At 35.1% G+C, this 13,744-nt stretch overlaps 2 protein-coding genes across 2 annotated transcripts in view; one reads left to right on the top strand and one right to left on the bottom strand.

The window, feature by feature from the left end:
• LOC135077418 (ciliary microtubule inner protein 2B-like) overlaps positions 1 to 2,905 on the top strand; it is a 24,747-nt gene extending 21,842 nt beyond the window's left edge. The window contains exons 3-5 of the mRNA XM_063971952.1: positions 73 to 225; positions 754 to 950; positions 1,309 to 2,905. Coding sequence (XP_063828022.1) covers positions 73 to 225; positions 754 to 950; positions 1,309 to 1,541 — 583 coding nt within the window. The 3' untranslated portion in view covers positions 1,542 to 2,905. The remainder of the gene's footprint in view (positions 1 to 72; positions 226 to 753; positions 951 to 1,308) is intronic.
• LOC135077417 (RAB6-interacting golgin) lies at positions 2,901 to 11,926 on the bottom strand. The gene is made up of 4 exons (XM_063971951.1): positions 11,723 to 11,926; positions 4,708 to 5,233; positions 4,036 to 4,176; positions 2,901 to 3,567 (listed from the first exon to the last, which is right to left on the bottom strand). The coding sequence occupies exons 1-4, from the start codon at positions 11,796 to 11,798 to the stop codon at positions 3,285 to 3,287; spliced, it is 1,026 nt and encodes a 341-aa protein (XP_063828021.1). The 5' UTR covers positions 11,799 to 11,926; the 3' UTR covers positions 2,901 to 3,284.
• Between the last annotated feature and the right edge of the window lie 1,818 nt (positions 11,927 to 13,744).

A 13,744-nucleotide genomic window follows, 5' to 3' on the forward strand; every position in this document is an offset into this window, starting at 1 on the left:
TGTTCTCATGTTAATCCCTTAGTCGCCTTTTACAACGTCCATCTGATAATTTAAACCTTTTTTCCATTTCAGTAAGCCACTCGAGTACCGGCCAGGCGACAATTACGAGCTAGACAACGTTCCGAAGCGCGACATGCCTCAGCGAGATGTTTACGAAGGCCTGCGCAACCGACAGACTTCTTACATGACTGGCTATACAGGATATGTTCCAGGGATGAACTTTAGGTAAGGGAAAACCACATATTGTTTAAACATGGAGGTAAAGTAGAGGTCCCATTAAAGTTCCTTGAAGTACACCTCAACAACTATGAGCTAGACAACTTTACGAAGGCCTACGCAACCGACAGACGTCTTACATGACTGACTACACTGGATATGATCCAGGGTTGAACTTCAGGTAGGGAATTCTAGAATAAGTTAAAGTAGATGCCCCATTGAAGGTCCTTGAATCACACCTTTGTTAGTTGCTTAGCTGTCTTTGAAAGTGAAAACCTATTACAATGCAATTTATTTATCAGTATAAATGAATTGCATTGCAGTTTTCCACTGTGATAGATGTCCCATTAGTTTTTGTTTTATCAAATGCCTTACTCGAAGATAAATATAAAAGTTCGAAGGTTTTTATGGCTTTATTTCTTTACTAGTTTGAAAATTCTTTCTGATTCCTAAGTTACACAGGCTATCTATGAAAGATTCATGGTGAATTCGCGGTCAGAAGCTATAGTGATTAATGAAACTGTATAATCGTTTCAGATATGGCAAATCCTACGGCAGAGCAGCGGACGACTGCATGGCGGACTTTGCTGAGAACCAACGCGACTTGAGACGTAAAGCCGATCTGAACAGGTCCTTTATAAGGTCCCGGAGCGCACCAAAGATGGAGACGATACATTCCAGAGACGAGATACGGCGAGACCTGTCTAGATTTAGGGAGATCAATAAGTACAAAGGTAAGATCAAAACTGTATAAGTTACAACTGTATAAGATACCATCGTGTTTAGTTTGATGTCTTTTTGTCGTGTTTTAGTTTCTTAATGGTTCAACAAAAAACTAGTTTCAAATCTATCTGGCATAGGCTCAAGTACCTACAAGTCCGTGAGAAAATAAATTACACACGAAAGGGATGTCTTTCGCATCTCGAATAGATACTATAGTCAAACGATTCTGAAACGCCAAATGGTAAAAATAAAAAAATAATAACCCAGACTTGATAGTAGCGCCCAGTAGCAATGTTGGACAACGATATAAAGGTTTAGTTAGTAGGTATATCAACCGTTGACGATAAATTCATAATTTCTGCCTTTCAGAGAACACAATATCTCCGGAATTCCCTCCAATCGCTGGATACACTGGCCACATCCCCCGCATCAAAGGTTCCGAAGCCTCCCTAAGTCAGAGATACCACTGCGCCGCCAAACGGGGCTTAGAGCTCATCAGAATGGAGCGAGACAAGAGAAAAGAGCTCCAGCAAGCGAACACCAACGTCAAAGCCATCCTTAAGGACCACGAGAAGAAATACTCTTACATCAACTGGGGATAGCATACAGGCAGGAGAATGTTCTTTACCAAGTGCCGGTGAACATTCTTCTGTGACAAACAGTATTTTGTTGTTGACGTGTGAAATAATAATTAGATTTATGACCTTTAATGGTGAAGGTTTCTGTCCCCCTAGACAAGTTGCACTTTTTGATCGAATCTTAAAGCCCGGTCTGTGAGCACGTAAAATTTTGTCCAATGAACCCAAGCTACCCATCCTTATCGCTCGCGCGTAATTATATTGCTGTCGCGACTGTGCGACGGGCGCCCGCAGTGAGTGTGCGAACGCGACAGCAACATAAGTAGTCATTGGACAAAATTCTACGTGCTCACGAACCAGACTAATAGTAGTCATAACTCCATACAAAAAAGCTTTTCGACCATTTTTCGACAGGTTTGCGATTATAATGTGCACTTTGTCTAGACCCACTGTTACGATACTTTTTGTAGTACGCGAGGCTGTTTGGTTGTTTCGAATGGTAAAACGTCACAAGCAATATCAAAATGCGTTCCGGCATGCCAATAATTCAAGTATACTTACACGTTAGAATAAATTAGGATATGTTAACGGTTATTCCTAAACGACGCAAAGTTTGCCGAATATTTTGACAACTTGTACAAGTAATTTAAGTGCTTTAAAGCACAAGCCTATTTCTTGTTACCATTCAGACCTAGGTCGAAATTTGATGTACGCAAAATATAGGTAGGCTCTATGGAATAGAGCTAGACAAAAGATGTGTACTTTTTGGATAAGATTAAGCCTAAGCGAAGACCATCGATTTTTCGTCAGCCGATAGTTTAGTCGGGCAGTTGATCAGTATGGGCATGTATAGAAGTGCGCACATTGCACCGATTTGATTTGGCCGACTCTTCATACAATTTAAAATCGGGCACAACTATCGGCCAACTAAAGATCGGTGGTCTGCGCCTAGTCTAATAGGGCTCAAGTGAATTATTTAAGATTTTTGAATGACAGAAATCAATAAAAACACTAGACATCGTCGAATAGGGATAGCCAATAAGCAATAAGTAGATTTATCGTGCACCATTGTTGAAAGTCACCTAATTTCGCCTCTGTAGAGACACCAAGATGATACCCATAATCTGTGGTTTACGTATCGCTATAAGCTCTTTTGGCGTAAATCTTTCTGAGTTATGCAGTCGTCTTCAATCATCAAACACCCTGCAGAAGGCATTCAAAGAGTATTTCAACCTATACTTCCAATTTGTAAATGCCTTAGTACAAAAACGCATTTACATTACTTATCAAACATTATTTTGTAAATACTTGTTCTCATTGTAAAGATACATTATTTTCATTGTTAAATATTTTTAAATCGTGTAAAGAAATAAAATATTGGAGTTATATTGAGTTGTTTTATTTTTTAACATTACCTTATAAAAATACTTATTTTTATATGACAGTAAACAAAAACTATGTTAGAATATTGTTAACATTATTTTAAAACTATTTTTGTGCTATGGCTAACTTAACTGGCTCATAAATTAAAATATATTAAATGCTTATTAAAATAAACTCTATACTTAGTCATGTTTATTATCTAGAGAGTTAAAATTAAGAGAGAATTAAGGCACATTCGATTGCTACAAATCTCAAAACTGACCTTGGGTCGCACCATTTTTGGATTTAGGAAATTCGTTGTATAAATTAACATCAAGTCCACAATCACATAATTGAGAACAAATCTATGAGTACACTAAATTACTTAAAGTAAATAGATACCTTTTAACTTTCTATGGGCAGCTCAACCATTTTGCCTGTCCTTTGATCAACCCCATCGATGATGATTGGTTCCTCATCATCAAGTGACTTGTTCACAACATCTATTTCTCGTTTTTTATCGGTGGCCAATTCCAACATTAGCGTTTCTAGTTTCTGGGCTTTCCTAGTTTCGTTGTGGGTTATTAACGCGCACAGATGTTCTGTGAGCAACTCTTTCTTCTCTCTTTCCTTTTGAAGGTTGATTTTTGCTTGGAGAAACTCTTTTTCGACTTTGAGGTAGTGTTTTCTGAAAATATACAAATAAAAATAAGTATAGCAGCCAAATCATATGCAACACAGATACTATTACTAGCGCCATCTAGGTGAAAAATGGTTGAATGGTTTAATTGTGATCATTACTATAGCACATTATGATTTTGATTCTATAGCATAATATAAAGGATGTCTGGATGTCAATGTTTGTTGCTCTTTCAAACAAAAACTACTGAACGGATTTTGATGAAACTTTACAGTATTGTTTATAACAAAGAATAACTCTAATTTATGATGATCTGTGTCAAACTAAATTTTACGCGGGCAAAAGCTAGTTTATACATAAATAGGAATATTATTGGAAAATATAGTCACTGAGCTGACCAGATTGTGAATAATAATAATAATTCACTTAAATCATTCAGAACTTTAGTTCCAATTGACACAGTGGATAGTGGATAAAAAGAGCCAAATTTAACAGAAATAAATATCAAATTCTTACTCTGCATCAGCATAACTTAGACAGGCCTGATCAATCTTCTTCCTCAGCACAGCTACGTCCAGGGAGAACTGTCCGTCCAGTACTTGCAGTTCCTTTTTGATTTTCTCCAATTTCATCACCTCTTCTTCTGTCTGTTTAGTCCTAGAAAATAAAAAGAACTTTAAAATAAACATTTAAAATAAATTTATATAAATTAACCCCTTTGCTTGTATTTGTTTCTGTCTTGTTGGTTGTCAGAACATCCTAAATAAATCAAAACTGACATAAAAGTTAAATGTTTATTAAATTACCATATAGGTTTGGTAACAAGCTTAAAAAACCTGCTGTATTTTGATAAATCAACCATTCCTTCATATAAAACATTCACTAAACTGGACAATATTTACACTTGTACACGACCAAGTGATAAAAAAATCCAATAAAAATGAGTCCGCACTTGACATGATAATATTGATAAAAAAGATTAGACTTCTGTCAAATTGGTTATCTTTAAAAACTATTTTATGATATCAGTTGACAGCACAACAGACTATGCATTTTTGTAGCAATCTACTGAATACTTCATAAATTATTATCAATAACTTTAACTATATTCCTACCTGGGGAGGTCACTCTGTGAACTGTAAGTCCCAGACCTGGCCATAAACAAAGTAAGAAGAAGTATATTCTTACCTATCTGCCAGTGCTTTAGCAAGCATCTCTTTCCTCTTCTTGTTCTGTTCTTCCATCAACTTCTGTTTCAGTTGTAGCTCTCCTAACTTCACTTTGTGGGCTGCCAATTCCTCTTCTGAATAGTTACTAACTCCTCGTACAATATCTGGTGTGCTGGTTGTACTACATTTCCTAAGATCAGTACTCGAATCCACTTCGGTCACTTCATTAGACGGTCGCTCGATTTCATTATTATTTAAATTCAAATTAGGTACATCTTCCTCAACATCAGCTTCGTTAGTATTTGTCTCAGTTTCAGTATCATTTCCATCGCTATCAATGTTACCTAAAGTGTCATGTCCAGAAGAAGTAGGCGTTTTGATGCTTAGTTTGCATTTTTCGAAGTTGATCGTATCAATAGCTTCATCTGAACTCTGATTTTGAAGCTGAAGTATTGGCAATTTGTAGGAATTAGTTGGTCTCTTTGGTTTCCCACCAAGTTTGTCCACCTTCTTAACTGTTGATGAGTTTATTTGACTGGAGAGTCCTGTAAAATACAAATTCAAAATTATTTCTAAACACAGATTAGAGACCCTATTTATTAAATTTACACAAAATTACTTTGTAACACACAACTAAGTAGCAATGTATGGTGACAATGTGCCAACTTTTGAATGTTATCTATCTTCAATGTCCGGTGAGCATTAATCACACATTTATATCATAAATATTGTATTATGTACAGTTTGAGGAGGATTTGATGAGTGTTACTGACAACGCCACTCTTGTGGCGGAGTTTTGGGCTGACACTCTGTAAGTTTGCTGTCGACACTAAAAGAAGAAGATGTACAGTTTATTAAGGATGCATATTACAACAACCTTTTTCTTTTTAGTAGGTATATTTCAAACTTCCTAAAAGATGATAATAAATGATAGCCTACTGGTCTTGACCTTGTATCTGAAGTTGATTAAGGCCGGGTAGCAGAGAAAATGGCGAAAATGAGGTTTTCATTTTTCATTGTTGAGGTACTAAACAGTAAAATTAAAGGCTAAGATTTTTATTGGGCATAGTTGAGGATATTTTCTAGGGCTATTAACGGATGGAAACACGATTTGATGAAGTTGACTCGATAGAATAAATTCCCAAAGTTACCTCTATTCGTTTTCTATTTATGGTTTTATTTTTAAAATAAGCGATTTGAGATTCTAAATCTTTTACTAAACTAAAGTTCAGAAATAACTTGAGGGCTTTTAACGGATGAGATTTTTATATTGCGTCTTATTTAGTTACTATGTTAAAAAATCGTCCATGACGGCTTGGACAATCTCAATCAGTCGCGCGGTGGCGCTTACGGAGGACGGACGCGTGTCAGTTTTTTGGCCGTGACAGTTCGAGATTTGTCAATATTTTTGACAATGATGACTTTGATGAGTCACAGTATAATAATATCAGTGTTACTGGAGAAAGCTTAAATTTTTGATAATTAAGAATTTTATTATCAATTTTGTCTACCTATTGAAATTTAAATCGTTCGCATCCTTTTAAACGAAGACTCTACTCATGATACATGGTACATTCCTCAAATATGAGACAAAACCAATGAGTTAAAATTACATTTTAATAGTACCTACATACAATCGTCTTACACTCTTTAGAAGAGCACACTGACACAAATAAATAATAAAAAATACTGTCTAAGGTCTGTAGCTAAGCTGTAAGATAGAAGAATCTTCTAGCCAAAAAGATGGCAGATGCAGCAGATGTCAACGGATTTAAAACTGGAGTTCATATGACTCCTTGTAGACTTGAGTCTCTAGAGCGTCCCTTCCTCCACCATGCGTAAGAATGTTTCAAAAATACTGTCTAAGGTCTGTAGCTTAAGGTCTAAGCTGCAAGATAGAAGAATCTTCTAGCCAAAAAGATGGCAGATGCAGCAGATGTCAACGGATTTAAAACTGGAGTTCATGTGACTCCTTGTAGACTTGAGTGTCTAGAGCGTCCCTTCCTCCACCATGCGTAAGAATTTTCACAAAAATACTGTCTAAGGTCTGTAGCTAAAGGTCTAAGCCGTAAGATAGAAGAATCTTATAGCCAAAAACATGGCAGATGCAGCAGATGTCAACGGATTTAAAACTGGACTGGCACCACCTTGCAATGTCATCCTCTCATTGTTATCTGTAATGTAATTTATTTTTAAAATGTATTTAAAAAATAAAATGTTCGTTTTATTATTTCAATAATCTGACCTCTCAACTATACTACACAAACACCTTTGTTCGCAACTGTACTGACGAAACCTCGAATTTCTGCTCACGATTGACTAATTATCTGCTATACTCTCGACTCTCTAAAGCACAACATTTTTTTTTTATTTATTTTTTATAGCAACATATAGTCCTATACAATCAATAGTAGGTACTATAGTAAAGATGAATATGATTAAAGACCAAATTAGTGCCTATAACATTTATAGCTATTACAATATTGGTTACAAATGAGCCACTCTTAGGACTAAAATTTTTAACACCAAGCCAAAACCTAGTGCACAGACAACAGCATATCGAGCCAACCACTATGGAATCTTATGTAGTTGTAATAGTTACTTTTTGCAACTAAAATATACAGGGTGTTAGGTAAATGGGTATATGAGCCGAGACCAGCCCATGTTAACATACTCATATAAATACTATAGTGGTGTCAGAAAGTCTGGGAAAGGTACCATTATTGAGTAATCAGCTGATTCAGTTTTTGTCGCCAAATTGCGTCGTGACACCCCTGAAAATTAATAGTACGACAAACTAGCGTAGATAAAACAAATAACAGAATTCATTATAATTTTCTGCCTAAAAATTTGTCTCTGAGAGGCAAAAACCTTAAGCAATCCCCCAGGAAAATCAGTCCATTTAAAAAGATTTAGCACAAGTCAAATACCCCCTTACCTTATTTGATTCGATTTGGATTTTGGATAAGTAAAAGTAAACAAAGTGGTCAAGAATTAATTTTACTTCATAGACTTACTTATTAAAATAAACTGAATAATCAGGACCGTTCATTGTGGACGTCATTCGGCTGAAATGAATGAACGAACGAATCATTAAACTTGATAACTTTGATTAAGGAAAATGAGACATTGTAGGTAATCATTTAAATTTTATCATCGTAAATCACGATATTGTGTACTAAAAATACCTTAACTAAAAATAAGACACCATTGAAAAAAAACCTTAGGCATTAAAGAAATGTGTCCAACGCACTGTTTAATCTTTGAAGGACAACGAAATGTCTTTTGTTGACGAACAACGGAACCGGCACGTGTAGTGCGAGTGAGACGCAAGACGTATCGCACGGCGGCTTTCACTTGCAAGAAAGAGTCGGAAGATCATCGCGGCGCAGGAGTAGGGATGTGTAAGGAGGTGACATTGAAGGCAAAAAATCGATTAAGATTTTTCACGTGTTCAATAATAAATCGTTGAAGGATTTTTTTTCTACAAATAATCAATTTAGGTGCCATTAATTCATTTCCAATCATTAATGGAGACGACATGTGGTTGGGGTTAAGTTTTCATTTCATGATTGACTAATGAAGGTCGAGGTGCCGTAATTACAATCCAGTTGGTCAGTACAGTAGTCTTGCCGATTGTCTATCAATAGCCTATCGAAAGGCCACCCAATCACTCATACTATCGTTAATAAAATATCATATTTTCTAAGAAAAATAACAGCGTTTATCGCAAATTTAGCTAAAACATTTCCAAAAGCATGGCAGATTACGGTTTTCTTAATTTACCAAATAAAACTGTGTTGTTTTTTTTTCAATGTCTTCTATCAATGCAATGGTATCGTTAAACTAATTTAGACCCATCGATAGTATGAGCGATTTCAGGTAGGTAGGATCTATCAATTAATCGATAATTGATTTTAAGACATTCCTATTGATTACTCAGATGGTTTTCAAACAATTTGATATTTTAATCGATTTTTTGTAATATCAATATCGATTACCGATTTTATGGAAAAAATAATGACCCCGCACTAGTTGCACCGCGCCATGCGGCCATGTTTATTTGTTTACATTATTTTGTTTGTCAGTAAATAATTTGCGTTCGTTGCGATGTTTTATTGTTGACGTTCTGGATAATTAGATATTCAAATAGCTAAGTAATACAGTGAAATTATGGTGATGTGTGTTGAGTGGTGTTGGTGCAATAGGACTTTGTGTCTTCTTTAGTGTGATGAACGATTTATTTCCGGGAGACCTTCCGTTCCACGATGCCTTGTAAATGTTTTCGCGGGTGGGTGAATCGACACCACCATACCACCGAAGGGAGACCCGGAGATCCCGTTCTTGAAAATAGGATTTCACTACAAGAACCTACCCGGTCACTTGAAAGCGTGGGAAGGTGAATTAAGTGAGTGGATGGATGTGATAGATGTGTTGCGATTCGTTTTGTGAATTAGAGTGAAGTGTTACCCCCTGAATACCTTGGATTGCTTGCAGAGTCAATAAAAAGAGGTAAGTGAAGAATTGGTTCAAAAGTAATAATAAAAGTGGGCGGTGCCGACTCGCGTCAAAATTTGTGAATGAAATACCGTTTGACCACGTTTGACCTAGGAGGGAGTTGCGCGATCGTAGGGCTGTCCAAAAATTTAAATAATAATAATTTATTTAGTTTTGTATGGGAAAATATTTTTTATTAAATATTACGATATCCACTTTCTGACACCACTATAGTATTTATATGAGTATGTTAACATGGGCTAGTCTCGGCTCATATACCCATTTACCTAACACCCTGTATATAGATCATGATCCGACATGCTGTCAGTCGGAAACAAAATAAAATAAAACAGAAAAATAAATGAGGAACACAAAGATAGTGACAGATTGGAAAGCTATTCACTAGCCAAACTATGAAAAAGGACGGATTTGAGCTTTGATAATGTTACATTAAACAAATCAATTTCTGTGAAGTTTTTATTATAAACTATTGGAACGATACACGAATGAGTTACGAGTATAATTTTTACGATATCGCGGGGTAACGAAAAGTGGTTTAGTACGTGAGGAGCGCACTGGCAGACGAACTCGGGATTACATTTATAACAATTTTGCTGCGGTAATGCACTCCAGGTAACCGTGTGTGATGCTTATTGCTCATAGTGATTTTCGATACAGAGCCCCGTACATACGTTATACATAAATTATGGAAAGAAAACACCCAGACCAATACAAACAAATATGTATGCAATTTTAGTATGATATTTTTATCCCAACTAATATTATAAATGCGAAAGTAACTCTGTCTGTCTGTCTGTCTGTCTGTCTGTCTGTCTGTCTGTTACGCTTTCCCGCTTAAACCTCGCAACCGATTTTGATGAAATTTGGCATAGAGATAGTTTGAGTCCCGGGAAAGAACATAGGATAGTTTTTATCCCGGTTTTTGAAACAGGGACGCGCGCGATAAAGTTTTTCTGTGACAGACAAAATTCCACGCGGGCGAAGCCGCGGGCGGAAAGCTAGTATAATAATAAACAAAAAGACTGAACAAAATCGATGCGTGTACTGATTAATGTAATTAACGACATGCAAAGCTTTGTGAATTGCAACAACTATAATTTATTATCCAAGCTCTAAATAATCGCTACTACGAGTAACTGATCATAAAATGTTTTTCCAATCGCTCAAGCTCCCGAGGATCTACCGATAGGTCGGGTGACGTAATCTTGAAATTATTTTAGCCGGCGCGGAACTTCCGGAAGGTCGGGTGACGCCACGCCTCTTTGAACCGTGTTTACTTTGGCAGTTATATTCTATATTTATTCGATTCTAAAATATATTCCCAAAAATTTTAAAAGTTGTTTTAATTTGTATCACTTGGATATGATTTGTATAAGAAAGTGCTGTGAGTGTGACGCTTGAACGGAAGGAAGTCAACCTAACCTAACCAACTGCGTATTTCTAAACTGCGTATTTCTATATTGTGTAGCCGCGAGAGCTCTTTGGCGCGCTGTCTTCGGCGAAGTATTGCGCGCGCAGATTTTGACAGCGCGAAATACCTACTTTAGCAGAAATACCAAGCCTTAATGTAATCCTGAATCATACATTGTACCTTTACTTTTACCTGTGGGAACCTATAAGTGGTTTATTTGTTGCCTATCTTATGTCATTATTACACACCGTAAAACCCTGGTTTTCCTAAATAAATAAATAGGTAAATAAAAAAAAATAAAAGTAAGAACTGATGTTGTCAAAATGATCTTTGTATGCATCAAGAAAACTGATTCATGAGTAATCAATCGCATCATCAAATACCAACAGTCAAGGTCATAGCATGTTTTTTTTACCTAGAAATTCTATTCTAAGATTTAAAATAGGTAATTATTTTTTTTACCTAGAAACTCGCATCTCTAATACTTAAAACAAATTAAAAGGTTTTATAGAAAATAATGTACTATAGTTGTGTATAAGTACTAACTGAAACTAAAATCTTCAACTGAACAACTACAACTCCTACAAGACTCTACCTAATGCAGAGACAAAAAAAATTATAGCCAAACTAGATTTCTACATCAGTTGGTTCTAACTATGTTTGGATAAGCAAATTAAAATCTGGTGGGCGACACGGCGGCACTTTTTAGTTTTATAAATTAGGCCATCACCACTTGCTAGCTATGTACAACTTTGTTTACTTGGCGATTGTCGTAATGCTTAATCTATACTAATATTATACTGCTATATAGAACAGAAAATGAGATTAAACCACAGATTTGAGAATTAAACAAAGCAAATATAGTTAATAGTATGTAATCTACGATCTAAACGTATTCTACAGTATAATATCGACATTGAAAGGTTCCGGTATAAACAACGCGAAACCTAGAGGATTTTAAACTTTTATTCACTAAAAAAATATGGTATAAGCCTGAAGGGCCCACAAGTGTTTTACAATCGACGCAAATTGTATACCTCAAGTTGTAAAAACCGTGGGAAAATAATACAGGCAAAAAGAAAGAAGTGAAACTAATTAAACGTACCATTACTTGGTGCTACTTCGCTGGATTTTATCCGTTTCAAATCTTCTTCACTGAAACCAGTGAATGTAGACGTCATTGTTTCTTATTAAATTGGTAATGCATATGTTTAACTCTTCTTGATTCTTCAATCCTTTTCCCGATTTCCAAAATTTTTTGAAACATCTGACTCGACGTGTCTCAAAAATTGTCAAATACTGACAGCTCTGACGTTTTGTTTGAATACTATGTTCCATTTTACGTAATGAAAACGCTTCGTTCATGACTTTGCGCCGTTCGGTGATGAATATTCTATAGCTCCATAGCCGTAAATAAAAGGTTTTAAGAAAAAAATAGAGCGTGGGGTTGCAAGTTGACGAAAAATATCGATATCCATAATATCGTTATTTTCTTATGGTATAATCAATTTTATTAAGTAAACTATATTTTCTTTGAAAGTTTTTAATGAATCAGTTAAGAAAAAAAAACAATTGCACCTCTGATAGCTTAGGTCGTTATATCTAGTAGAATTCGTGGGTTCCACACTGTTGTTTAATTACACTTATGCAACAAATGTGTAAAAGCAGCGTGGCCAAAAATTGGGATTTATCAACCTGAACTAAAAACTAAGGGAATCTCCAAATAATTTGCTTTTACACCTACATTTGCTAAATTATTAAAGATAAAGATAAAGATATTTATTTACATAAACATGTGTGAAAACATATTACAAAGCAACATGATTTGGTCTTACAGTTTTAACAGGTGATAGGTACAACATGTTTTACCAAGATATTGGCATGTAAATGATATGTTTTAAAAGTTCTAATTTTATTTTATGGATTGATAAAATGCCTAATTTTATAATTACAAATCACATAATAATATACCTCTAGGAGATAGCAATGTAACATTTTGAACATCTTGTACCTACTACACTTTATTGTTGGAACTCCTGTAACATTGCGAAGTGAATAAAGGAATATGAATATGAATAATAGGGATGTTTCCTGGGTCAAAAAGAAAGAGTTTTAATTAGTCCGTCAGTTAACTTATCAAAAAATACTCTACACGTATTTTTCACTTTTTCAAACTAATGAAAATTTAAAGAGATAAAGCGCGCCAAAGTTCATAAGAAGAGGCCCGTGACGTCAATGCGTGCATAAAAGTGCCGCACGTTGTGACGTCGTGCGGAACTTCAACGCACCATAACTATGCAATTATTTGTTAGATTGACAAATAAAAATATATGTGTCCAATATTTTTTGATATTAAACATGACGGACTAAAAAATTTTTTTTAGGAAACTAGCTCATCAACTATTTAATCTTCTACAGGGTGTTAGGTAAATGGGTATATGAGCCGACACTAGCCCATGTTAACATGGGCATATAAATGGTATGGTGAAGTCAGAAAATTGATATCTTCATTTTAATTATTTTATTTTCATACAAATCGGATTTTATAAAATTTATTTTAAGTGTAAAAGCGCTTTTTTAAAGCCTATTTGCAAAAATAAATGATTATGAATTTATGAATTTAATTTTTTATGAAAAATGTATTGATGTAATGCAGCGCTTGATCCTCCTTGGGTATTTCGCCGAAACAGTAAATTTTCTGTGTCCAGGCAGGCGAACACATGTTTTTTTATATCTATCTGTATAAAACTATTTTTATGGGAAAGTTCATCAAAAGTTTTATTTGTTTTTGCTATTACAATAGTAGAAACTACAAATAATACCGTAGAAAAACTTAATCAAAAGTCGTTTTTCTAATTTCCTTGTTATGTCCATTACTGTTGTTTGCCAAAATGAAGGCACATTATAAAAAATTGAAGCGTAATTTAATTCTAATAGCCCTCTCTTTACATTTGAGAAACGTTTGGCTATCGGAAAATAAAAACTTTCAATGTCAAATACTTATAGGAAGAAAATAAAGTGAAGTTAAGTTCTTGTCCAGGTCAAAAGTATAATTTCCCTGGGTCTTCTTTTCGACCATTGTAGTAACGAAACGAAAAAACTTAGAATGTAACGCACTGCACCGTTA

This window comes from Ostrinia nubilalis, chromosome 13, assembly GCF_963855985.1.
Source record: "Ostrinia nubilalis chromosome 13, ilOstNubi1.1, whole genome shotgun sequence".
Taxonomy (NCBI): domain Eukaryota; kingdom Metazoa; phylum Arthropoda; class Insecta; order Lepidoptera; family Crambidae; genus Ostrinia; species Ostrinia nubilalis.